Source organism: Nicotiana tabacum, chromosome 6 (genome assembly GCF_000715075.1).
Source record: "Nicotiana tabacum cultivar K326 chromosome 6, ASM71507v2, whole genome shotgun sequence".
NCBI classification, from domain to species: domain Eukaryota; kingdom Viridiplantae; phylum Streptophyta; class Magnoliopsida; order Solanales; family Solanaceae; genus Nicotiana; species Nicotiana tabacum.
Genome location: NC_134085.1, coordinates 3,384,624 through 3,412,011, shown reverse-complemented (window position 1 = coordinate 3,412,011; position 27,388 = coordinate 3,384,624). Strand labels below are relative to the sequence as shown.

The following is a 27,388-nucleotide window of genomic DNA, read 5'->3' as shown; positions in this document are numbered from 1 at the left end:
AATAATGTTTAAGCAAATTTAACTTATATCATAATGATATAATGATTAAATTTATATCATTTATTTCTTTCTAGAAATAAATTTTGTTGGATTTTAGAATTACTAATCTAATAAAATTCTTTATATATTAATTATATCTAACAATATATGGAGTATCTTATTATTTTTGGCATTTTTCAATTTGAATTCAATAAGATTAACATGAAATTTATATTAGGTACTTTGAGCAAATAGAATTTATTTCTTTAAGGCTATGAGAACATAGTATATTTTACATGATACTTGAATACAAGTCAAAATATTATTCTCTATTTGAGCTATTAAAGCAAATGCACAACTCATGTATCGAAGTTATGTAAAGGCATTAGAATACTTTTGCGTGATATAATTTTTTCTTTATTAAGTTGGCTAAAAAGGATCAATAGTCTTTATTAAGCTTGTATATTTTAATTTTTTTTCTTATTTTATAATTTATCACATAGCTTGATAATCTTTGTATAATTTCCAAATTTTATATTCATTGATATGGACTTTAAAGCTAGTATATATAAAATACAATTCGACAAATCTGCCATTTTCAATATTAAGTTTTCTAATTAATTAATTTTATAAATATTTTTTTGAACGTACATTGGGCTGGTCACGTGACTAGCACAAGCAGATTCTTCATCGAGCTGACCCGACCCGTTTAGCATGCTTAAAAGCGGGTCATCACTAGGCCGTTAGAAAGGAGAAAAAATGAAGGCTTTGAGTATAGCCGTAGCCCTTTCAACATTTAACGCCACTCGCCCTCCTCGTCTCTTCACTTTCCGAAACCCTCCTACTTCTTCTCCCCTTCGTTCATCCCTCCTCCTTCTTCCAGCCTTCAAACTCAAGAGATTCTCAATCTTCTCCGCTCACAAACCGCCGCCGGCGCTAGGGTTTTACGCCGGAGTAGCAACAATGGTGGAGAAGCCAGCATCTCCGCCGTCGTCAGTCCAAGTGAAGGACCATATTGATTTGACGGAACATGAGGAGAAGATATTCAACTGTCTTCTTCAAGTTGTCGAGCAATTTAATCTCAAAACACAGCTTCGTGTTGCTGGTGGTTGGGTTCGCGATAAGGTTTTGGTTCTAATCCTAATCATTCTTTGTTTGTCTCCTGTTATTAAACTGTCCTAATTTAACAGTCAGAATTATGAAATTTTACTATCAAATTATGTTAGTGCACTTAGTCTTAAGGAGCTATTACTAAAACTGATTGATACTCCCAGCATTGAGTCTATCTCAATTTATATGAGACTCCCTGTTTTGGACGTCCCCGCATGTTTGATGCCATTCTTTTTTGATGTACGTTTGACCTATTTTCATACAACTTAAGTTCATAATTATTAATCTATTCAGGTTATTACATGTTTTTTCCTTCTATCAATCTAACTTTTCAACCTGTTGCATTTTGAAATTCGAGCTAAGAACACTAGCTAAACCGAGGAAGAAAGCTACTACTGCTAAGCTAAGCTAAGGAAACTAGGGATAATCTCATTGATAGCCTTCCAAATGTTAACAACCGATGAATATAAGAAAAAGCCTAGCTAACTTACAAGGGTCTAAAAGAAACTGTTGCAATACGAATTTAGATGATATAATTTCTTTTGATAACCAAGGCTCGAATAGATGGGAAGAAATCATCTAGTATTTTTCGAGGTCTTCAATAGATTGAAAACAGAATCAGGTTCGATTCATTTTGGTTTTTAAATTGCCCAGAACAGATATAAGTACAAATGCAGTGTTCATTGCTCAATACAAGGAGAAGTAATCAACATTTGACGCACCTTTATTTTCAAGATCATCTTTTTTTTTTAGAAGGTAACATATTTGTATATTGATATATAGTCTTCACTGAATTTGTGTAGACACCTATAATTACATAGGAGAGCCCAAAAAAGAAAGAAAAGCGCCTTTGATCCTTGGTCTTCTCACAAGGAATCTAGAACATCAAAAATGGATTCACGATCCTCTAAAGACTTTCCTTTACACCAAAAATAGAAAAGAGCTAGACACTTCATCTTTGTCTTCTAGATGTTACTGGACTTGTCTTCAAAACATCTCTGATTTCTCTCTTCCCAGATTGTCCACCAAATGTAGGCTGAGACAATGCTCCATCTCTCTTTATAGCTAGAAAGATTGCCCTCTTTATTCTAGCATGCTAGAACATCAAGAATTCTTCCTAGCATTGCCATTCCTTTTAAGCTAATAAAGCTTCTCCATATTTGTACAGTGAATTTGCAATGCAAAAAGAGATGACTAATTGTCTCTGCCTCCCCTCCACACAAGTAACATCTAGAACACAAGTGAAATCCTCTTTTACTTAGATTATCTTGAGTTAGAACCGCTTCCTTTGCTAGTAGCCATGAAAAGCAAGCAACCTTATAGGGGATTTTCGCTTTCCATATCATCTACATGGCCAACAACCAACTTGGTTGTTTGACAGGTTGAATTCCTTAAATGCCGACTTAACAGAAAATTTCCCCTGCCTGTTCCCTTGCCATATGATGAGATCTTGATTAGAGTTGGTTCCAGTGAATAGCTCCAAGGTCTTGTAAAACACAATTACTCTGTCAATTTCCCAATCATTTAGAAGTCTTCTGAAAGAAAGGTTCCAACCTTGATTATTCCATACTTCATCTAAAGTTGATTGTTGTTGTTGGTTCAAGGTATATATGTCAGGAAAGAGTAGCTTCAAAGGGCCTTGGCCTAGCCAGTTGTCTTCCCGCAAGGAAATCTTCCTACCATTCCCAACTTTGAACTTTACCCTGTCACTCACTTTTGGCCACAAGTTCCTAATTGACTTCCATACACTAACACCATATGGACTTCTCACTGGTTTGGTTGTCCATTTTCCTTCCATTCCATATTTCTCCCTAACTACCTCTCTCCACAGTGTTTGCTCCTCAGCCGCAAATCTCCATAGCCACTTCATCAACAGACTCCGATTATGAATTCTCAGATCTTTGATTCCTAATCCCCCTCTCTTCTTGCTAGTGGTAAGAGAGTTCTATTTGACCAGGTGGAACTTCTTCTTGTCATTGTTGCCTTCCGATAGGAAATTTCTTCTTAATGCATCTATTCTCTTCGCTACATTAATTGGCACTGGAAATAGAGACGTCGTATAGGTAGGCATGGCATCAAGAACAGACTTAATCAAGATTAGCCTCCCCCCATAGATAGATATTGGTTCTTCCAGTTTGCTAGCTTCTTTTCATACTTCTCCGGCACACCATTCCAAATTCCTTTTGACTTGCTCTTGGCTCCTAGTGGCATCCCAAAATAAACAGTAGGTAATTCATCTACCTTCCCTCCAAGAATCTCAGCAAGTCTTTGAATCTCCAAGACCTCATTAACTGGATAAATGAAGCTTTTATGCCACTTAATTGTAGTCTAGAGGTGGCTTCAAAGAGAATGAAGATCACCCTTAGTATTTTCAATTGTTCTCTATCAGCTTCGCAAAATGCCAGTGTCATCAGCATACTTGCAAGGAGATCATCATGTTGCTATCAGCCCTAGAGTTCACCTTGAAGCCCCTGATCCAATTGTTTGTTTGAGCTTTTTTCAGCATATCATTCAGTCGTTCCATAGCAATGATGAATAGGAAAGGGGAAAGGGGATCCCCTTGCCTCAAACATCTCTGAGAAGGGAAGAAACCAACTGATGCTCCATTGATGAGTACTGAAAATCTCACAGTAAATATGCAGTATTTTATCCAGTTTATCCATCTTCCTCTAAAGCCTATTTTCCTTAGAGTTTCCAGAAGAAAGTTCCAGTTCAGGTGATCATAGGCTTTCTCTATGTCCAGCTTGCAAAGTAACCCAGGTTCCTTGCTTGTTTTCCTAGTATCAATGCATTCATTTGCAATTAGAACTGCATCCATAATCTGTCTTCCCCTAATGAATGCCATCTATTGAGTATCTATCAATTTGTTGACCACTTTCTTGAGCCTCTCAGTCAATAATTTGGAGATGATCTTGTATATACTGCCTATCAAACTGATAGGCCTGAAATCTCTCCCTTCTTTTGCTCCCACCTTCTTAGGAATCAAAGCCACAAAAGTAGCATTGAGGCACCTTTCAAACATTCCTTGTTCATGAAAGTTTTGAACAACAGCTACCACTTTCTTTTTAACCACATCCCAGTAGTTGACGAAAAAGGCCATTGAAAATCCATCTGGGCTAGGTGCTTTGTCTCCAGCACATGCCTTCACACTATCCCATATCTCCTGCTCTTCAAATGGACTCTGTAACATTAAGTTATCTTCTGGTGTAATCATATGGTTGTTTCTGATGGAACCTAGTGGCCTCCATTCTTCTTCTTCTTTGTATAGCTTTTGGTAGAAACTGATCACCTCCCTCTTGATATCTTCAGGATTCTGAATAGATTCCCTTTCCACAATCAACTGGTCAATGTTGTTATATCTCCTGTGAGCATTAGCTGTTCTGTGGAAGAATTTTGTGTTCCTGTCTCCCTCTTTTAACCAGAGGGCCGTGGTTCTCTACCTCCATGCTACTTCTTCATGGCTTGCAATCTCTTCAAACTCCATGGTCAATGAAGTTTTTGTGAATATTTCCTCCTTTGTCAAGCTCCTTTGGTCATGTATCTCTTCCAGCTCTGCAAGTTGGCCGAGAATATTTGTTTTCTGCAATGCCAAATTGCCTTGTAAAGTTTTGCTCCATTCTTTAAGCTTTGCCTTCAGTGCCTTAAGTTTAGACACTAGAATGAAATCAGGCCTTCCTTCACATGTGAAAGAGTTTCACCATTCTTGCGCTTTGCCTTTGAATCTTTCTGTCTGCAGCCACTAGTTCTCAAACTTAAAATATGATTTGATTGGATCCCAACTGCCATATTGAAGCATCAGTGGGGAATGGTATGAAGTCACTCTATGAAGCACATATTGTTTTATGTTTCTAAAGTCTTCATTCCATTCAGTAGAGATCAAGAATCTATCCAGTCTTGCTGTTATTACATGTCTGTCACCTTTTCTCCACGTGTACTCACGCCCTGATAATTGGATGTCTACCAGCTCCATGTCTTCAGTAATATTTGAAAACTTAGTCATAGCTCTTGTGAATCTGGAGCAATTCTTCTTCTCTAATGGGAACCTTACAGTGTTGAAATCCTCACATACCACCCATAGTCCATCAAAAAAACCTCTTGCACGTGCCAGCTCCCACCACACTTCCTCCCTCTTTCTTCTGTCATTAGGAGCATACACTGCTGAGAGGTGCCATGAGTAGTCCTGAGTCTTGCCTGAAAATTTGCAAGTGATAGTATGTGCTCCCTCACATCATACTTCCCCCTTTCATATTTTCCTATCCCACATTACTACAATACCCTCTAGTCCCACTAGCCTTTAATTGTGCAAATTTCATCCATCTATTACCCCATAGTTCTTTTGCTTTTTCCCTAATATCCTCTTCTAATTTTGATTCTTGGAAGCAAATAATCTTTGTCTTCCACCTGAGAATTAGACTTTTAATCACTCTCGTCTTTCTAATTCTTATAAGTCCCCTGACATTCCAAGATATGATGTTCACTAACATTGGCTATGATTGGTAATGTAGCCCCTCTGCTTTTAGTTCCATTACTCTTGAAACTACTCCCAATTTCTAAACTTTTCAATTCTTTGATTTCCTTCTTCTTTGGAGTCTGAACCATCTGCGCAACCTCTTTCCCTTTATTAGCTTGCCTTCTGTTATCAATTTTCATGAAAAATTCCAGTGCTTCTTGCTCACACCCATTAAAATCCACCCCAAATTCTTTGCTTAATCTTATAATGTTCTGGTGCACCCAGATGGATGCCTCAAATTTCAGGTCCTCTAAGCTTTGATGATTCAGAGGCACAACTTCCTCAATTGCACAATCCACAAACATGTCTGATTCCTTTGGTTGCATGTGCATGTTGTTGTAATCTTCCGTGTCTACTCCCTTCTCTTCATGTTCCTCAATAATCGACATGGCATTATCCCCCACAGTATCTTCGTGGAGACTTTCTTTATCTCCATCGGCCTCTCTTTTTTTTCTCTGCTTCTGGCTTGTCGAGGATTCTGTGTTCAGCTGTGTGTGTTATTAGTTGAGTTTCCCACAGACTGTTTGGAGTGTATCGCTTTTATTTCTTCATTAAGTGGATCTGGTCTGGGCTTTACATTGGGCCATTTTGAAGCCTTCTCCTCCGATATTAATTGGGCCAAAAATCTGGGCCCAATTCCTTTCTATTAAGTTTCTGGGCAGCTTTGTTATTAACCAATAAAAAGTCACGTGACAAGTCACATGGCTTTTTAGATATTAATTGTACCTGATTTGAACAACCCACATGCCCCATCATACTTTTATAACCTTGAGCCCCTCCCCCAGCCATCTGCATGCCTCTTTTAACCGCTTGTTCATACAGTCTTCTTCTCCGTTCTCCTCATCATACGATCTCACCGGAGCTTCGCACCACATTGTGATTTCGAACACTACCCCTTCAAATTTTATCTTCACTGTTTTTGGGACTGCAGAGCCATCTCCTCTAACTTTAATTCTTGCCCATCTCAAGTGATTTTTCGATTCCGTCTCCTCTTCCGTTTGAATCCAGCCACCACAAATCTCCCCCACCTCTTTGAACAGTTTTTGGGACCATAAATGTAATGGAAGCCCTAGTAGCCTAATCCATACGTGATTTATCTTCTTATTTCTTGAGATTGACCCCACCATCGGATTCCACCATTGAAGCTTAACTTTGAGTTTCTTCCAATACCAGTCACTTTCCAATACATGGTCAGCTATTTGTTTCGAGTGGAATTCGAAGAGAAATCGATTCTGGTCCATCTCATAGATACTGGTTCCATGTGCTTGTTTCCAGGAGTTTGATGCCCATATACGAACATCCGACATAGTTGCAATTTCAGAACTTTTTTCTGGGATGAACCCCACCAAGCATCTGCCGAGTAATTCATTGTTTGAATCACCAGAGATGCATATAGTGTCGTCTTCTTGTTGGGCCACTGCTTCATTCATTTCTCTGCTTGCCCACTTATGGTTCCGGACAGTATTTGAGTAAAGAAGACCTTTTTCAATGATTTTGGGAGCATTAATAACATTCCTCCATACCCCGCTATTAATGAACCTTTCGATTTTTGTTGCAATGTCTAACCATCCTGCATTAAATGATACTTTTGGCACTATAATAACAGACCTCCCCCTGCCTTGGACCCTAATGATGGTTGTATAACGCCCGTGCTTGTTGTAGTTCCTCGCGAAGAATATTTCTGAAAAATGATCCTTGGTTTTCCATCTTTTCACATAATTTCCTTTCATCTTTGATGCTTCCTTTAAGTTACCTGCTGAAAGTCGTTCTTCTAATTAGATTCCTTCCTCGTTCTATCCACTCGTACCATTCTTCAGCATTTGATGAACATCTCTCAATGTCATATGACTTGAAACCCACTGCAAAGTAGATGATGTTGTTCTCCCTCATAGTAGGATTAACAAGTAGAAGTTGAACTTAATAAAACAAGAAGAATTTTAAACAATGCTCACAGTGGGTGAACACTGGGTTTTGCGAAAGAAATGGAAGATTCCGGTGAGAGAGTACACCGGAAAGATCAGCTCTACCGACCTAGGAGGTAGGAAAGAGAGCAGCTTTGGGGAATGTGCCTGAGAGCATTTTCCACTAGTAAAGTATAGCTGGTGTTTAATTTACGCGAAATTCAAGATCATCTTTCCTGACTTTATTTTAATGGTGGGGGGATAATGTTGTTTATCCAGATGTGACAGTGTATACTCTTAGCCAAATGAGCTTTTTATCAATTGAATTTTTTTAGTTTCAATTTAAACTATGGAATGCTGTGTATGTGAGCAAAAAAATAGCTGGTATCAGGCAAGAATGAAGGAGGAAGCTTGCAGTAGGTTAACCAGCATGGAAATAATTCTTGTGCACAAAAACTTGATTTCTGGACTTAAGAGAATCCCTATAAAACATTAATTGAAGAGTACAGAAATGGTAACTAAATTGGAGTAAATAGGGTAGACTAAACCTAAATGTTGATTTATGCATATTTATTCTGTACACTTGCTCATAATGGAGTGTTTGATTTAACATTATTATCCCCCCCCCAACAAAACTATTGACCCAAAGAAGAAAAACACATATATATTCTTATCATTTTCTGATGGAATGCAATCTAAATATTTTAATTTTTTCCCCACAGTCCACACCAGGGACATATTCTATAGATGTAGGTATGCATGTGTCTCGCACGCTACGGCTAAAGACATCATCTTTTGTTCTCTACCCAACTATATAAGCCTTGTATCCTTTTCTAATATCTTGAAGCTTGATATACTCCCTCCGTTTCAATTTATATGTCTTACTTTCCTTTTTAATCTATTTAAAAAATAATGCTTCCTTTTATATTTAGTAACTCTTTAACTCCAACAATCCAAATGACATATTTAAGACCACAAGATTCAAGGATTTTTGGTACATTATACACATCTCTTTTGAGACCACAAGATTTAAACGTCTTCAACAACAACAACAACCCAGTATAATCCCACTTAGTGGGGTCTGGGGAGGGTAGTGTGTACGCAGACCTTACCCCTACCCTGAGGTAGAGAGGCTGTTTCCAAATAGACCCTCAGCATCCTTCCCTCCAAGAACTTCCCACCTTGCTCTTGGGTAGACTCGAACTCACAACCTCTTGGTTGGAAGTGGAGGTTGCTAACCATCAGAACAAACCCTCTTGAACGTCTTCCTTACGCATAAATTGAAACGGACGAGTATTATATAAGCTTTACACAAGTAAATAGAAAAAATACATGTCATTGGGTGTGTTACAAGCATCTCTAGATTCTTTTTCTCTTCTTTCTTGTTATTTGCAACATTCGAAACTATGTCACCTGAGCTTATCAACCTAAACTACTTCATTTTTTGCTTCAATTAATTACTAGTATCTTTCTTTCCTTCGGAATTTTTTTTGAATTGCTTTCTAGTTTCTACATGTAGGGGTGGGTATAGTTTGGGCAAACCCGAAATCCAAACCGAAATCCGAATTTTTTGATTTTATGTTGGGATTTTTGGATTACAGATTGGATTTTGGATTTAATTTTTAAATTTTTTAGATTTCGAATTGGATATTGGATTTGTTACTTCGGATTTCTGGATATCCGAAAATCCAAAATTTTTATACTTTATATTTAGTCAATTATCCATATGTCAATAATAACAAGTTCAATACCCTACTCATTAGATATTATCTCATATATTCAATAAAAATTACTAAGTAACTATCAGAATATTTTCTATTTGGACATGGTTTTACTATTGCTACTTCTTATCGGCCGTATTAATGCCTCTGTTGTATTTTCTTGGTAATAATTCCATTACTTAAATACTTTTTTTGGATGATTGTGGTGAGAATGAAGAACTTTTCAGGCAATTTAGGATGAGTACTTCATTTGGTTATTCGTTTTTGTAAAAAGAAGAAACATCAAACATCTCAACTTATAAGCTCAAAACTGAAAATCCAAAATATCCAAACCGATTAATCCAAAACCGAACTTAAAAAATCTGATCCGATCCGAGCTTATTTGGATTGGATTTGGATTGTCATTTCTTCAATTCGAAAACCGAAAATCCAAACCAAAATTTTCATATCCAATCCGAACTGCCCGAACGCGCACCTCTAGCTACATGTATTTTTGTGATTATTAAAGCGGCCAAAGTATTTATTAGTCAAGAAATTAGGTTTTGCTGTTTAATCTAAGTTATTTTCTTTCTGTACCTTTTTATTCTTTGGCTAATACGGAGTTCTATTACTGTAGCTGCTAGGTGATGAATGCTATGATATTGATATTGCTCTAGACAACATGTATGGACGAGAATTCTGTGAGAAAGTGAATGAGTACTTATCAGCATCAGGTCAGGAAACCCAAGGAGTTGGTGTAATCCAGTGGTATGTTCCTGCATTCTTTCCTCAGGAGATGTTTTTTCCCAATTTTTTGGGCAGTTTTCCCCCCTATTACATTAGAGAAGGGGAAGAGGAGGGGAATGGGGACAATGAGAATTGAATCCACATCTGTTGTGTGGAAAACTCCCACCGTGTACCGTTAAAGTCTTGATTTTGGCAGATGTTCGTTATTTATTGTTAAAGGTAGTATATTGATATCAGCATCAAGTAAGTGCTTTGAAGTAATTACAAGTGGTAGCTACATTACATGTTATGTCACGAGCTCAAAAGTCAACCATGACCTCAATGTCATTTGCAATAGCCATGTTACAACAAAAAAAGAGTAAAGAAATATATCTGTATTTAATGCTAGTTACATGTTCCAATTTGCTTTCAAAAACTTTGCAATCCTTTCCTTCCAAACAGTGCACCAGATCACTGAAGGGATGGTTTTGGCAGATGTTACGCAACCAAAATAGGGGTAAAAGTTAGTTTATTTTTAATTTTAAAAGAGGATGGATAAATCTGGTGAATAGTAATTGACACGGATGACAAAACCATGAACAAGCATATTAGTTAAATTGTCTCGCTAAAATGGGGAGTCAAGCTATGTTGTCTCTCATTTAATGTAGGTAACATTTTTAATTCTATGCTCTTTAAGATCTCTGAGTCAGAAAAAATAGTTATTGGCACAGATGACTAGGGCGGATTTACCTTAGCTCAAGCGGCGTCGGATAATTTTTACTAAATACACATATAAATAATATGCAAATGCTATTATATAAAAAAAAATGCAAATACTGAACAAATAGAACGTCTTAGTTCATTGGTTGAGCGCTTCTTCTCCCTAGTTTAGGTGGGGAGTTCGAGTCTCAATTTCGACATGTAATTTAATATTTTTTTCGGATTTCAGTTATTTTTTAAAAAGTTATGCTCGGAAGGGACCGAACCCCAGACCTATTTTAAAGCGAGTAAGAACGAAACCACTGAGCATGTACTGCTTTTTGTGCCTTCCATCGACCGAAGTTACCTAAAGTAGGCTATTATAAATTTCAAAAAATGTAAATTTGTTGAGGCGAGTTGTAGTAATATATTTGTATTATGTTTTATTAATATGATATGGATTATTTTTAAATATACAATATTATTAAAATAATTTGTTCACATGTTTACTATTTCAATATCGACATCATTTGTGTAAAATCCTGCGTACGTCCATGCAGACGTACGCAGATGACAGGACCATGAACTAGCATACTCCCTCTGTTTCAATTTATGTATGTTTACTATTTCAATATCGACATCATTTGTGTAAAATCCTGCGTACGTCCATGCAGATGGCAGGACCATGAACTAGCATACTCCCTCTGTTTCAATTTATGTGAAACTATTTCCTGTTTAGTCCATGCTAAAAAATGGCCTCTTTACATATTTGGAAGCAATTTACCTTTATGCAATGATTTATAGGAACATAAAATATATGTGTTTTATTTTACATCACAGTTCAAAAGTCTTTTTTTTTTCTTAAACTCTGTGCCCATTAAATAGGTTTACATAAATTGAAACGGAGGGAGTACTAGTTAAATATTTGTTTCTTTGAAATAGGGAGTGAAGTTGTGTTGTCCCTCATTTAATGTAGGCCTAATTATTTAATATGCACTATACGATTTTTAAGTTTGGAAGAATAGTATTATAGTGAGGGTTCAAACACTATTAGAGATACAAAACACTAGGCGATTTCTTCCCATATTGCCTAACCCTTGGTGGGCAGAGTTATTTGGTACCTGCACCGGTGGAGATGTAGATACCCGGTGGACTAGTCGAGGTACACACAAAGTGGCCCGAGCACCACTGATATTAAAAAATAGTGTTGTAGTGAGGTCATGCATTCTTCTTACCGTTCTCCCAAGAAAAAGTGTTGGACATGCATTGTGTTATTGAGAATGGTTGCCAAGTTTTGTCAGGGAGGAAAAAGTGGTTGAACTTGATAAGGTATCAATTAATTAAACCTTGACTTGAAAATAAGTTGATAGATATTACTCTAGTGCAGCTGGTTGCTTTTTGTAGTCCTCCTTTATGTTCAGTGAAAGAGTCTTGTAATAAAGATCCGGCTAAAATATCTGGGAGGCCAAATGCAATCAAGCATCTTGGATAATGCAGAAAATCTTGAAAGCACGCAAATATGTCACACAGGATGGAATGAGTATGGATGAGATGATTAGCATGGATCAATTCTCAATCAACAGCATCTACTGCAAGCTGAGGGGTAATGTGCCAAAGGTGGCTTGGAGAAGACTGACTTGCAACAATCAGAGTGCCCCTAAATGGAACTTCATACTTCTGCTCATGGCTCATGGCTCATGGCTCATGGCTCATGGCTCATGGCTCATGGCTCATGGCTCATGGCTCATGGTAGATTATATACAAGGGACAAACTAAAGAGATGGGGAGTGATACACGATGCAACATGTCCTATGTGTGGAGCGGCTGAGGAAAGTATATCCCATTTGTTCTATGTATGTACGCTATCTACTGAAGTGTGGCAAAAACTGTTATAGTGGCAAGGTCTATATAGGCAGCCTATGGAATGGGCTGCAGAAGTACAATGGGCTATATCACAGCATAATGGAAAGAGTGCATCTGCTGAAATTTACAAGATGGCTATTGCTGGCAGTGTATATCAACTATGGCATGAAAGGAATCTCAGAGTATTTCAACACAGACAAAGATCAGCGGGGAGATAGTTAGATTGATTATACAAGAGATAATCTATAGAGGAAACACGAAGCCGCGACTGATGAAGAAGCTGCACAGTCTAAATTTCTACCCATGAGGCTACATAGAATAGCTAGTACAGAAATGTATGGAAGTTAGGTAGCTAGTTGGCAAGTCACTGAAGGTTGGGACTATGTCTAGCCCAGTCGACAAGTGGTATTTTGTTTTTTTCCTTGAGCTGTAAATATGCTTTTGGTAAATAAAGTTTATAGTTACCAAAAAAAAAAGATCCAGCTAAAAATTATCTGGGAAATAGATTAAAGTAAAGCTCTTTTTGCAGGTCTGCGCCCTCTGAGTGAAGTTTGGGAGGGGTAATAATTTTTGTTTTTCCTACATATTTTAAAAAAGAAGCAAGTTTTTAGTTTTTGTGCCAAAAAGGAAGATGATTCTAATCTTCTGTGCTATAAGTGTTCTAGGATCTTTTATCCTACTAAGAGTAATCTATGATTTGTTCTTACTACTATTAACTTATCTTGATGTGGCACGTAACTTTCTCAGTGTTGTTGGCTTGTAGAGCAATTTTTCACTAATTAAATACTATTTTATAATCTTTATAGCAATCCCGAACAGTCAAAGCACTTGGAAACAGCAAGGATGCGCCTTTATGACGTATGGATTGATTTTGTCAACTTAAGAGCAGAAGACTACAGTGAGAACAGTCGTATTCCAACAATGGTATGTAATTGTTGGATTGGTAATAAAATGTGTATCTTCTCTTTGGTGTTTAAATTAGTTTTCTTTTTTATTTTATTGTAAATGCGAGGGGTGAAAGGCTTAGTAGATTCTACCTAACCTAGATATGAAAGATAACAAAAGGGAGTAAGTGAAGGAGTAAGTAAAGCGAAGGCCTTTGCATGAGTGTACTTTAATGCATCCAGTATCAAGGGCCTCAAATAAGAGAGTACAAGGCTTAGTGTCATCCTTTAAATTAATAATGACCTAGTGTTTAAAGAAAATGAGGTTGCTAAGCGGGATCAATGGGATGGTCATTTAGTGAATGAGAATGCTGAATCAACATGTTACCAGTTCCTGTCCGCTGCTTGCTCAAGATTAATGAAATTTTCCTATATAATACGTTAGAATTGTTCAGTTTAATATCTGAACTTATTTATGTTTCTTTTAACTTATTCTTTTGTATGACCTTCTTTTATGAACCTAACCAACCATCGTTGCAATAATAGGAAGCCTTCATTATATTTAACCATTGATGTCTGTTGTGATTAATCTCCTTTCCATTATTTAATGCTGACATCCTAACAGTTACGCAGTGTTATCAAAGGCTTAAAGCGCGCTTAAGCCCTAAAGCGAGACTCAAAATATGTTGAGCGCTTCGCCTCACTTAGCGGGCGCTTTAGTGTTGTCATCAAGGCTCTAAGACATACTTTTTCTTGCCAATGAGTGTAATCCTGAAGAGGCAACACCAAATAATTGATATTTCACTTTATCGTAATCTTTAATTTTTTTGTCTGTATATTTGGTATTTATGCTTACAGATATTAATCTTGGACTATACATACATATATGTAGTTTTTCTCCATTTGCGTCTTTCTTCATTAAAGCCCATGCTTTATTTGCGCTTTGCGCATAAAGCCCCAACAGACCTTAGAGTTTTTTTTGCGCTTTTCGCCTTTGATAACAATGCAGTTACGTCAAATAATTAAATGTCAAAATTTTAGCTGTCATGTACGGATGTTCGGGTGCCATGGATGCTAGTTTCCTCATTAAAAGATTGTCTTTCTCATCTGCTGTTTCTTAGAAATTTGGCACTGCAAAAGAGGATGCAGATCGCAGGGATTTGACCATTAATAGGTACTTTCTTATATCTTTACCTTTCAGTACCCTTTTTAAATATTTGCCACACCTTTACACTTGTAGGCAGCAACTTGGTTTAGTTGATCTATTTTCCCTTCACCCCCAGCCCAAACAACCCAAAAGAGTAAATGAGGAAAAAAAAAGCATCTTGGGCTCACAAACTCCAGGGAAAGCTTCTCAGTTTCTTTTTCATCTTCTTCTAAGTTTGTATATTTATTTGGTTTCTTTGCATCTTTTTGATTTGTTTATTTTCTCTTGGGACAGGAGGATGTTTTCATATCATTTCATTTTGTTTTCTGAGAATCTTGCCTTTGTATGCATTAATGTATGTGTCCAACTATGTTTTAAGTTAGCTTTTTGTTTCCACATAATAAAAATGAGTTGCCTTGTTTAATCAGCTAATTATTCACTAGAAATTATGTTTTTTTTGAGAAGGTAACAATTTTTATAAATTAAGTAGACTAAACCCTTAGTATAAAGATTATGCCAAGGGTAAAAGATAGTTACAAGACCCCCAAAAAAGTGCAAAACAAAAACCCAGACTTGCGGTAGTTACAAGGACCCAATAATAACCACTATACACTCTACATCCTCTACTAAGCTTCTTTACACCAAAAGTGAAACAAAAATATACAATTCGTCTTAATCTTCTGTTCAATGTTAGCTCTATCTTCAAAGCACCTTGAATTTCTCTCCAACTATATTGACCACCAAATACATGCTGGGATCAACCTCCACCATTGCTTTTGCCTCAGTAGAATACTTGGGTCATTCCAGCAAGCTAACATTTCTGCAGTTGTCCTAGGTTTTGCCCATTTCACACCTTTCCTACTCATGAATAGTTACCACAGCCTGCTAGTTACTTTGCAATGTAAAAAGAGGTGACTGTTTCAATCTTTTTTCCACATAAGAAACATTTGGAAAACATAGGCATTCCTCTGCTCATTAAACAGTCATGAGTTAGGACAACCTCTTTGACGACAAGCCAACAAAAGCAAGCCACTTTAAAAGGGATTGTCACCTTCCAGTGCCATGTCCCATTGTTCATGTGACCAGAGCTATTGAAGATTTCATATGCTTACTTTACAGTATGTACTCCTCCGTTGTTTCTTTCCCATATAAGTCTGCCCTCTTCTGTGATGCCCTTAAAACCATCCAACAATTTGTAGAATTCAATCACTCTGGTAACCTCCCAGTCATTGAGGAACCTTCTGAAAGTAACATTCCACCTCTGCATATTCCATACCTCAGCCACGGTAGCTTGGGGTTGCTGCACTAAAGTGAACAACATACCAGTATAATCCCACAAGTGGGGTATGGAGAAATCTGGAAAAACCTCTTTTAAGAGGTTCATTTCCAATCCAATCATCATTCCAGAAAGAAGTTTTATTACCATTGCCGGCTTTGATACTGACATTGTTGATATATCTTAGCCATAAATTTCTAATTGACTTCCATACACTTACACCATAGGATCCAGAAGCTCCTGCTGTAACCCACCTCCCATCTGCCCCATATTTTTCACTGATAACCTTCCTCCATAAAGCTTGATCCTCTAGAGAAAATCTCCATAGCCACTTCATAAGTAAACTCTTGTTATGTTGTCTCAAATTTCTGATTCTCAAAAGTTATGTTTTTGCAGCTTGTTTTACAACATAAACACCAAGTCAGTCGAAGATTTTACAGAAAGAGGTATGCACGAGCTCTGTTTCTCTTGACCAGATTCAGTTACGTGTAGCTTTAAAGATAGGTTATTGCATGTGTCTAACTAATTAATTAATTTCGTGTTTTTCAGGCATTGCAGATCTGAAGTCGGGAAAAATTGTCACCCCACTACCTCCAAAGCAGACCTTTTTGGATGATCCCCTAAGAGTCCTTCGAGCTGTTCGTTTTGGTAATGCATTAGATGTCGACTATTACTATTGACATTATGATATTGGATGATTGGCAGCATGTGAATGTTTCTTCGAAGTCTTAAGCAAACTGAATATTTTTCAAATTTAAAGCAGGATTAGTTTTTTTTCTAGGCAATTATATCCGTTCCCTAGAAGATTACTTATAGAAGTAAAGCATAAGATATATAATTTCTCGAAGTGAGAAAATTGCATTGTGTTGAGGCAGGCTAGGACTATAGGACAGGGGTATATTTACGACATGTTATACAAGTGTACAATAAGCACAGAGCCTACACCAATATATCTTTTTTCGATAGAGAAATAAATTTTATTAAAAGAAGGGCAAAGACATGACCATATACAAAAAGTATACCACAAGATAGAAAAACCTTAAAAAAAATATGATTTTCTATGAAAGACACCAAATTATCTATACATATAGGAACTGCGCTATTCTTTAAGTATGAAAAATCTTTCTCTACTCCATCAAAGGCTCTCTTATTCCTCTATCCATAAAGTCCACATTAAGTACTAGAGGAGCAATATTCCATGCCATGCGTATTCGCTTTTGTCTTCTAAACGTCTAGCTAAGCATTATTTTGTTCACTGCCTGACATTACCTACTCAAGTCCAAACCACCCGATAGTGTAAAAGGAGGTGATTTAAATCTTCTCCTAAGCCTTTACACATGAAGTACCAACAGACACAACCAATATTCCCCTTCCTCAAGTTTTCTACAGTCAAGATCCCTTCCGCGCAGCTAGCCAAGTGGAAAAATACACAGTTTTGGGAACCTTAAGAGTTCATACTGAGATGTGGGGAAAAGCTGGCTCCTCCCTAATTAGGAGCTTCTCATGATATGACTTGGCAGAAAAGATGCTTGTTTCCCCTAACCTCCATCTTCATACATCTTGGCTGTCGATCAAATTTTGAAATTCTTCAACCTCCCTGTCTTTCAAGTTCCTCCTAAACCTCAAATAACAAACCACTTTTCCCCCTTGTAGATTCCACAACCGTTGGACTGGTATCTCATTTTTGCAGGAAATTCTGTATTTTTTTGGAAATGTGATTCTCAAAATGTTCCCTCACAACCTATGTCCCCAAAAACTCACCCTGTTCCCATCACCTACCTCAAATGAAGTATTCCCATTAAACTTTTAGTCTCTTACCATCCCTTTACCTTTTAAAAAAAGAACTCTTACCACCCTTTTACAAAATTCCTCCATAGTCGTACCCATATGTGGAAGTGAAATATTCTTAGTCCTCGATCCCCTTCCAGAACCCTATACTTCTCATTTAGCACAAATCTCCATTACCATTTTCTCAGTAATGCCTTGTTAAAAGCTCTTAGATCTTTAATTTCAATTTCACCCCAACACTTTGGTGTGGTGAGCGTCCCCCATTTTACTATGTGAACTTCCTCTCTCCACTTGATACATCCTATAGAAAATCCTTCCTATAGAAAATCCTTTAACGCTGGTTGGAGCGCTTAACAAGGACATGAGATAAGTGGGAATGCTCAATAGGATATTCTTAATTCACACTTTCTTTCCCCCTTTAGATAAATACCTCCAACTTGCGAACCTCTTTTCTATCCTCCCTATCATCGGATTCTTATTAGGCGCTCCTATCGTTAAACCCATATAAGTGGTAGGAAGAGACCCAACCTTTCAATTCAACACTTGTGCTAGGACCTCAATATTCTTCACCTCACCAATTGGATGACCTGACACCACTTGGAACCAATGTTAACATTTGTCTCAAGTAAGACGTGCTTTGTCAGCATCATAAAACAACAAAAGTGTCATTTGCCTGCCTGCTTTGTCTTTGCCGTAGTCGATGCCCAAAGTTAAGACTGCCACCTTGACAAGCTGACTTGCCTAAGTCTCATGCACTCACTTAGACACACTACCAGCTCCGTACATTGCTTCCCACATCCTCACAAACCCACGTCAAGGGGAAATATACAAACCCTTGACATTGGTTCTATTCGGCATTTGTCATGTACCAACTATAGGGGCTAATAGACCACCCCCGCTAGTTGAATTTGACATTCTCGTCGAGGCTGTCTTCAAGTAGTCCTCCACTTGTTTTTCATACTGCCACAAAGAAGCACCTTTCTACCACATTGCATCTGTCTCGGGGCTTCCCTTTCCATTGAATCAAGAAGTCTGTCCACCTGCTTTTCTAATGTACCCCAAGAACCCGGTGATCAAAGATCTTCTTAATCTCGTCCTCAAACTGTGTGCACACCACATGAGGAGCTCTCTTAATTTTATGTTGACCCGGATCTTTGGCATCATTAATGTAAGGCTTCAAGAAGCTCATATGGAAAGTCAAATGGATTTTCATTATTTCCGGCAATTTTAGTCGGTAGGCGACCTCATCAACCTTCTCAACAACTTCGAAGGGACCATCATATTTTGAAACTAGTGTCCTATGTCTTACCCTTCTGTCAATTTTCTTCCATATCTGCGGAATAAGTTTCAATAGCACCATGTCGCCCACTTTGAATTCCAATGGGCGTTCGTTTTGATCAACATACTTCTTCATCCTCTTTTGGGCCTTTTCCAAGCTATCTTTTGCCTCTTGAATCATTGCTTGTCTGTCCATGGCATAATGGCATGCAGCTGGGCATTTGCTCATTGTCTTCTATTATGCTATTTTAAGTGGTTGCGAAGGTTGTTCGCCTAAATTAGCTCGAATGGACTCATCTCCGTAGCCAAGGACTTGCGCAAGTTGTAGGAAAACTATGCACTAAATCTGCCCAATTGCGCTGATTTGCCTCACAAAATGCCTCAAATATTCTTAAAGCAGATGCTTGAACTAGATCTTACAGCACATCTACTTAATATTATATAATTAACCCCCAACCCCCTGCCCCCCGGGTGGGGAGGGGGTGAGTGGGTGTTAAAACCTCTTTGAACCATTCCAGAACTTTGCTATCAAAACTGAAATCATGATCATATGTTAGAGCCATGTTGACATGGATAAGTTTGGTTAATGAAATGGAGGATTCCAATTCTTAGTGATTGGGGGGAGTTTCTCCGCTCTATTTGCTGCATATTCTATGGGTCTGCATGTCTTTTGAGCATGCTAAAGTCATATGTAGTGTGAAATTCTTCCTCTTTCTTCCAGTATCTCCTTTTATCACTTTAGGTTTCAATAAAGCTGGTTGGACATCTATTTTCGCAATCCTCTCTCAAAGTGGCATTTTTCCTTGTTGGTTGAACTTTGTTGTGCTGTTCGTCGGATGTCATCATGTCTCGATATGATTTGGTGATTTTAGGTGCAAGGTTTGGGTTTATGTTAGATGAAGAACTAAAGAAGGCAGCTGCTGATGAGGATGTGAGGGCTGCTATTGCTGATAAAATTAGCAGAGAACGGATAGGACATGAAGTATGTGTATCTTATTTCTGAGTGAAGGTTTACATGATTGGAATTAATTTTGACCCCTAGATGGTCCTCTATTAGAAGGAATTCTTTAATGCACATTGCAAAAGGTTGCTGTCCTTTTCTAATTTTCATTTCACTTTGTTTTATTTTGCAGATTGATCTTATGATATCTGGCAAACAACCAGTCAAAGCAATGACTTATATTGCTGACTTGAAATTATTTTGGGCTGTATTTAGTATTCCTACTGATTTTGAACCTTCAATTCCTGAGGAATATGATAGGTAGTGTTTACCGTCTTCCAAATATTCTTTATTTTCGAGAATCCATAGGCTGTGTGCTTGTTAGATGCTCCTTATAGAAAAAAATGTGTTTGGTAGATTCTATTGTATTCCAAAATTCTTGTGGACAAAACGCAGCTAGTGAACAACATTTCTGTATACTTCATCCAGACCTATTTAAAGCATACTTACATAGGATAATGATTACCCAACAAGCTCAGAAAGTGATGTCAACAGCCTAATTCATTCACTGCTCCCTATACTGGACGTACTGCTAGGGACAAGGTCGGTAACACATGTAAGGGGATGATCTTGTTTGCTTTAGCGACAGACATATAGAACCCGACTGTCTGGTACTAGGGATAGGGTAAATGAACATTCCCTAAACTGGATGTTATTGTCCAGGGAGAAGGGTGATATTAGAAGTAAGACATGATCTTGTATGCTTTTGGTGATGGAAATATGAATTTCAATTGCTTGGAACTAGATGTTTGAGGAGAACCAACAGAAAGATGTTCTGAACATTCCCCTGCGTGATGGTTTCTCTGGTCTAAATCCAGTAGATGGTGAGCTAGATCATTTCCAATTTGCTTTTAGCAGTGTCATCTCTGTGACATTTTCATTTTTGTTTTGTTGGAGACAGCTTATTATTCATGTTCATGTAGAAGAACCGAATGACCGTTCTTGAACCCTAAGTTGCTCCGACATGGCAGTTTAAGTGCTGTTCCCGTGTCGACACAACACTAGTATGGGTGTGGGTATGGGATAAACAATTTCGGGTACTTTGACCACGCCGGACGGAAAATTCGAGACGAGATACAATTTGGTTCCCAAATCAGAATCCTAATAATTAGGGTAAAGTTGAAGAAAATAGCATATGTTATCTAAGAAATCAATCATTTACTTATCTACAACTTGAGAATAAAATGGAAATCCACACTTTACCATCTATACTTGAGTATTTCACATAATTTCTCATAATTCAGAGACATGTTTTATATTTTAATTTTTTTGAATTATTTTTAGCCGGATTCCCGCACCCGTATCCGTACTAGGATCCGTATCCCCGAATCTTAGAATTTACATCTCGAAGGATCCGGCCTCTAGATCCGTACCCGTGCTGGACACCCGTACCCATGTCCGAGCAACTTAGCTTGAACCAAGCCAGCTGTCACTTTGGTTGGATCTCTGTTTTTTCAGTGAAATCTATATATTAGTTGTTTCATCTTCCAAACCTATATTGAAGTATCTTAGAAGTAAACAGCTTGATGATAAATGTGGTCATGCTCAGAATTTAGCTAGGGGGATACTGTAAATGAATTCCATTGGCATATGATTAGCTCTTGTGGAGAATTAAATGAGTGTCATTGTCATCTTGTGGTCTATTTTGTTATTGTTAGAGATAGCTATGTAATTGTCCCACATTGGAATAGGAGTAGTATCCCCTTTGTATAGAGTAGCTATAAATAGCACCTCTTGTATTGCATCACACACAATATATCAATATATATCATATTTTCTCCCGTGCCTTCTCACAGTTATAAAACTTTGCTGATTTTACACTTGCTAACGAGTCAATCCTGTATATTGTTCTTTGGAATTAAAGTGTAGTCGACATTGTTGTCAGCCATATTCTTTTTCTAGATGTTTTTTATCACCTTTTCAGTTCATATTTCATATGAACAGCCCGCTGCCCCTGTTGTCCATGACCTCTGGTAGGATATTTTTCATTTCCTTGAGGATCTTTCTGTTTCCCGCTTATCTCTCCTCCTTCGTTAAAGATTTGAGTCAGACAGTATGCTGTTCCTGCATCTTTTTGTCTGTTGAATTTATTATCTTTATGCACTCTAACTTACTGTAGTTCTCCTCTTTTCTCCCTACTTGTTGCTCCAATCAAGGAGCTGGCGGATCCCTTGACCATAGTTCCTAGTTGAACAGGCTATTCATCTTCCATTACAACTGATACTGGTAACATCTTACTTTTTCGAAACAGACCTCGCATCTTAGTCAGATTCCTTCATTTACCCTGATAATAGCCTGAGTGCTATTTTCAACCGGTCATACATTTAGTGAATGCAAGAACTCCGATTCCGAAAATTTATCGAGGCATCGTGGTCAGAGAGGCTTTACCAAAATCCTAGAACTGAAGTTTTCTTCTTCTTTTTTTTTTTTTTTTTTTTTTTTTTTGAGAAGGTAACAATTTTGTATATATATCAACTGCACCAAGGAGGTGCAGTCTTTCAAATTTACAGAAGATGGTATAGGAAGATCTTAAATCCCTACTGTACTACTAAGATCCTAGGACATCAATAATGGATTCTGGATCTTCCATATACTTCTGAAGTTTTCTTCTCTTAGTGGCTTCTTTTCTTATTTCTTTCCACTTTCTGCAATTTGCGCATATATGTCCCTGATGTGGTGTTCCTCCTATTCTCTTGCGCACATTATCAAGGGCTATGTTTTTTTCAAGTTTTATTGGGCTCTCTGACACCCTCCGCAAAAGACCAACGAAAGAGAAAAGCCCAAGTGAAAACTAGCTTGCATATACCTTAGAGTTGGGTTGTTTAGGGGTTTCATTAGGTATATTTAGGTTCATTTTATTGTTTACTCTGTTTACTAGGTTTTTGATAACGTAATTTTTCTAATTATTTGCTCTTTAAGGGTTTTTATCCCTAACATGTTAATCATTTATGACTTACAGGCTGTGTGTTGCTTGCTTGGATTTAGCTTGTGGGCTTTTAAACTTAATTGGATGGTCCTCATTTTCTGTGAGTGTTGTTTCTTCATCGTGATTTACCTTATCTTCTCTGTATTTGAGATTTCAACAGAGGGATGAATATGAAAATCCTTTTGAGTTTATCCGAATCAAGGTTCTAATGCATAAAACAGGTGCTCAATGTTTTATACATAATATATGGAGTATAGGGGTCTTTCTTAAACTTCTCATCTCATGTTTTTGACAGTTATCGGTTCTTCTCATTTCTGATTTTTCTATGATGATTGGCGATCACATATTATTGATAACAATCCTCATTGTGTGGAGTGATGATCCAAATTATCCAAAAAAAAAAAAGAAGACTTGCCATAAACTTGCTGTGTTAGATGTCAAATGCTTCTGTGTATACGCTAATTTAAAACTAACCCTTTCATATCCATTTTTATCTTAGGATGATCAAAGGAGACTTTGCCTGTATGCTGCTTTATTTCTGCCATTCAGAGAGACCATTTATAGAGATAACAAAGCCAAAAAGGTAGAGCTCTGGACCATCAAAGAGTCCATGCGATCTGTTATGTTTGCATTGGTCGATTCCATTCTGCATCTCTTATGTGGATTGAACAAATTTGCTTATGATTCCATGGATGTGTCTTGCTTATGATTGGAGTTGGTCGACATTTGGTTTCTAAGCAGAAGAAAAGAACTGCCTAAAGAGGCTCATTTTTATGTAGTTACTGTTAATATGATATTATCTGCACATGAGCTCCGTGAGGATTTGGGGTTTATTGTGTATAAAGACTTACTTTGGCTGACACTTATCAGATTCCAGTTGTCAACTATATTTTTCGCAATTCTCTCAAGTTGAAGGCCAGTGATGCGGAAACAGTGAGTGATTCTTTTTGTGACTACTATATGTTTCATGCATTTGTTATTGAGCCTTGAATCTTAATCCTATTTTTTCTTATCACTATTTGTTATTGAGCCTTGAATATTCATTTGCAGGTCATAAGCTTGCATACTGCAACCAAGAAGTTTGTCACCTTAATTCCATCACTTGTTTCTAAAGAAGATATCAAAGTTTTAGAAGTTGAATGGAAAAAAGATACCATTGAGGTTCCAATTGCTTCGAGGCTTAGAATATTGGCTGGTAATAATCTTCTGCAAGACAAGTTCTCTACTTCTTAGTGTTATCTTGCAAATTGATGGTTAACTTTTCTTCACAAACAGGACTGCTACTTAGAGAAATTAAAGAATTCTGGCGCGTTGCTCTTCTTCTATCTATGCAATTACATCCCGTTGACATTGTGTCCTCTACAAGCTTCTCAAATGAGAACTTTGAACTGGAGAAGAGAAGTGGATTATTCAAGTCAGTAGAGAATGCAGTGGGAGCGCTAGGTATCATCATTTGTCCTCTGTGCTTCTATTTTTGTGTTCCCCTTGCTATGTGGAATGGGATGAATCAATCATGTCACATAGATATTGAGCACTTAATTTAAGATATGTGAGGTTACAGTAGCAACGCTAGGTAGAGGGAGGATGTCCCTGCAAAATGATTGTCTCCCTTTTATATTTTATTATTTTTCACTATAATTGCTCCTGCCTCCTTGCTCTGTTTAGCCCCAGAACCTGGCTGCTGCACAGCCACTAAAAATAAAAAATAACCCAAGTACCCAATCCTGCCGGTTGCAAATTCTTTTGTATTCAGATCCCATATATATTTGTAAGCTATGATCTTACCTTAATTTCCAGGTCTGGAGAAGGTTTGGGAATTGAAACCTTTGGTTAATGGAAAGGAAATTATGAACATTTTGCAGATTAAAAGTGGAGGGCCAGTTGTTAGAGAATGGGTATGCCAATAACAATTTTCTTCTTAGCCAGTAGTTAATTGGTTTGAAGTATTTACTCATCGTTTAATTTTCCTCTGCAGCAACAAAAATTGCTGGAGTGGCAGCTCGCACATCCTTCTGGTACTGCTGAAGAATGTCTTGATTGGATGAAGCAAACACAGTCAAAACGTGCAAGAACTGAGTAGTTGTATCTGCGCAGTGTGCATCCGGTAGTTGATAGCAGTTCAGAATCAAGATTTTCCTCATTCCCCACATTGTTGTCTGCTGTTTCATTATTGACTTGCACCAGTTTACCTCTAACCCCTTTTTATATCGTAGAATAGCTGAAGAGGATGAGGGAGAGGAAAAGTAGTTACCAATTACCAGGCACTGCCTATGCATTTGTATAGCTTCTAATGATTGTATAGTGATGCTAAAAGACTTGTCAGATAGGAGTCCTTTAAATAGTACAGAACTGAGTTGAAGTTGGTCATGTCTGAAGAATTATCTATATTTATCCGGTGGAAGAAGAAAAACAGTTTACTAGGAGGAAGAGGTTCAAGTTTCGCAGCATGACTAGGCTGTCATTTAGTGGCATTATCAAGATTTTCCTATTTTTTGTTACTTGTACTCCTTATTGATATAGCATATAACTTTTGAAGGTAGATAGGGGAAGGGATGGGGGCGTGTTCCCTCCGCCTAAGCGATGACTGTAAAATAGATACAGTAATGCAGTTTGGATCTTCTTCAAGCACATCAGAACTTAAGCTTGCTGGACAAGTTACAGGTTTTGTCAACAACTAGTTTTACTAGGAGTAACTGCATTTGTGATTTGTCTCTGCCGCTAAGGTGAAACTTTACCAAACTGGCCTTTTTGTGTCCTGAAGTTTTTCCTTGGAAAACTAAATTTTGCTGTATTCTGGTGGCTTAGTTTTTTGGTCAATTCATTCATTATGCTTCCATCCTTTGCAACAGTCACTTGTGCATGGGCAGATGCAATTCTGATGCTCATCTTCTTGCCATAAACTTGTCATATGGAGTGGATAAACTTGCCATTTGAAGTCCTTAGCTTGCTCCATGATTCTCTTTAAATGTTGTTTGCCCATTTGCACAAGCTGAATATTGCACGTTCAGGCAGTATGCATTAATGAAAACTCAGTTAGGTTGGACTCTCACTAGTCACTAGTATAGTCAGTCTTTTGCTAGGTGTGTTGAATGCTCAGACGGCGAAGAAGTAATTTTCAAGGAGTAGCTAGCCAGGCATTAAAGTTACGTAGCTCAAGGCTTGATTGGAAATGTCAATCAATTGGCAAAAATGTTATTTTCAAAATATAGCTAAAGTGCAGTCATTATGTAGGCTCAATATTTGACATGAGACAAGTGGTGACTAAAGCTAATACCACGGGGGTCGTTAGGTTGGTGTAGCGAGGAGGTTTAATCTCCGCGTAAAATCGAGTGAAATTCAAAAATAGCCAGATTTACAAGTGGACATTTAAAAATAGCCACAGTTTCAAAAGTAATCGAAATTTAGTCACTTTTTATGTAAAGATAAATCTGAATGAAAATACTGTTCAAAATCCGGAAAATACTCCAGTATAATATACTGTAATTCCAGTATAATATGTTGGAACTCCAGTATATTATACTAGAGTTCCAATATAATATACCGGTCCAGTATAATATGCTGGAAGTTCATACACAAGTGGTCCAATCTCCGGTATATTATATTGAAACTTTCCGTGTAGCAGCAAAATAGTGGCTACTTTTCAATGACTTTGCAAATGCTGACTATTTTTGAATGACCAGTCCAAAAATTGATTAGCTCGTGCTATTTTTACTGTAAAATCTGGCATTATTATTATTATTATTATGTAGTGAGTGGTTGCTATGTTTCTTTTTGCTGTAAATGATACCAGCGTAAGTTATCCAAGAATCTATGTATTATATATGTGGAATAGGTTGCCGAATAAGAATGTGGGTGTGAAATAATAGACGGATTAAGAACACTAAAATGATAGAACTAGACCTCGTAATAGTAAACAAACTTTACTATTTTTAATAGTAAACACACTTTACCCTTGCACCATTTTTATACACCAAACTGGTGCAAAGTAACTCCAACCCATTACATTATTTTTTACACCAAAAAAGAATATTTCTTTTATATTCTTTTCTCCCTTTTATATTATACTATTTTCTTTATAAAACAAATCCTTTCTTTTTTCCTTTTTACATATTTATCCTGTATAATTCATATTTCTTTCTTATATAACCATTTAATATAAAATTATTTTATACCTTTAATTTTTAAATAATATAAATTATAAGCAAATATTATACATTATACATATTAATGTATAATTCAAATAGAAATGAAATCATTGATAAGATATAATTAAATAAATATTACATTATGATAAAATTTAGTTTAATTTTTACATAAATATTCATCTTATAAGATTAGTATGTTGCTCCCAAATGGTCTATTAATGCATTACGAAGAGCAAAATGAGCATTTTTGTCCTTAATTTTTTTGTGCGAGGTAAAAGTTGTTCAAATCGATAATTTTCATCTACTACCATTTCTACTGTTGGAGTTGAACCTTCCCAAACATCTTGAATTAATGCATTAAGATCACGCTCGTCCTCAATTATCATGTTGTGCAGTATAATACATGTAGTTAATATATCATGGAGCACTTCTTACCTCAAAAAACGTGACGGCCCT

At 37.1% G+C, this 27,388-nt stretch overlaps 1 protein-coding gene across 1 annotated transcript; it reads left to right on the top strand.

Moving 5' to 3' along the window:
* The first annotated feature begins 727 nt into the window (after positions 1–727).
* LOC107803792 (tRNA nucleotidyltransferase cca2) lies at positions 728–25,574 on the top strand. The gene is made up of 15 exons (XM_016627566.2): positions 728–1,104; positions 9,838–9,968; positions 13,295–13,412; positions 14,494–14,546; positions 16,192–16,241; positions 16,345–16,443; positions 19,734–19,843; positions 19,995–20,122; positions 22,821–22,887; positions 23,287–23,370; positions 23,658–23,720; positions 23,838–23,982; positions 24,063–24,230; positions 24,585–24,682; positions 24,763–25,574. The coding sequence occupies exons 1-15, from the start codon at positions 739–741 to the stop codon at positions 24,865–24,867; spliced, it is 1,785 nt and encodes a 594-aa protein (XP_016483052.2). The 5' UTR covers positions 728–738; the 3' UTR covers positions 24,868–25,574.
* Positions 25,575–27,388: the final 1,814 nt, after the last annotated feature.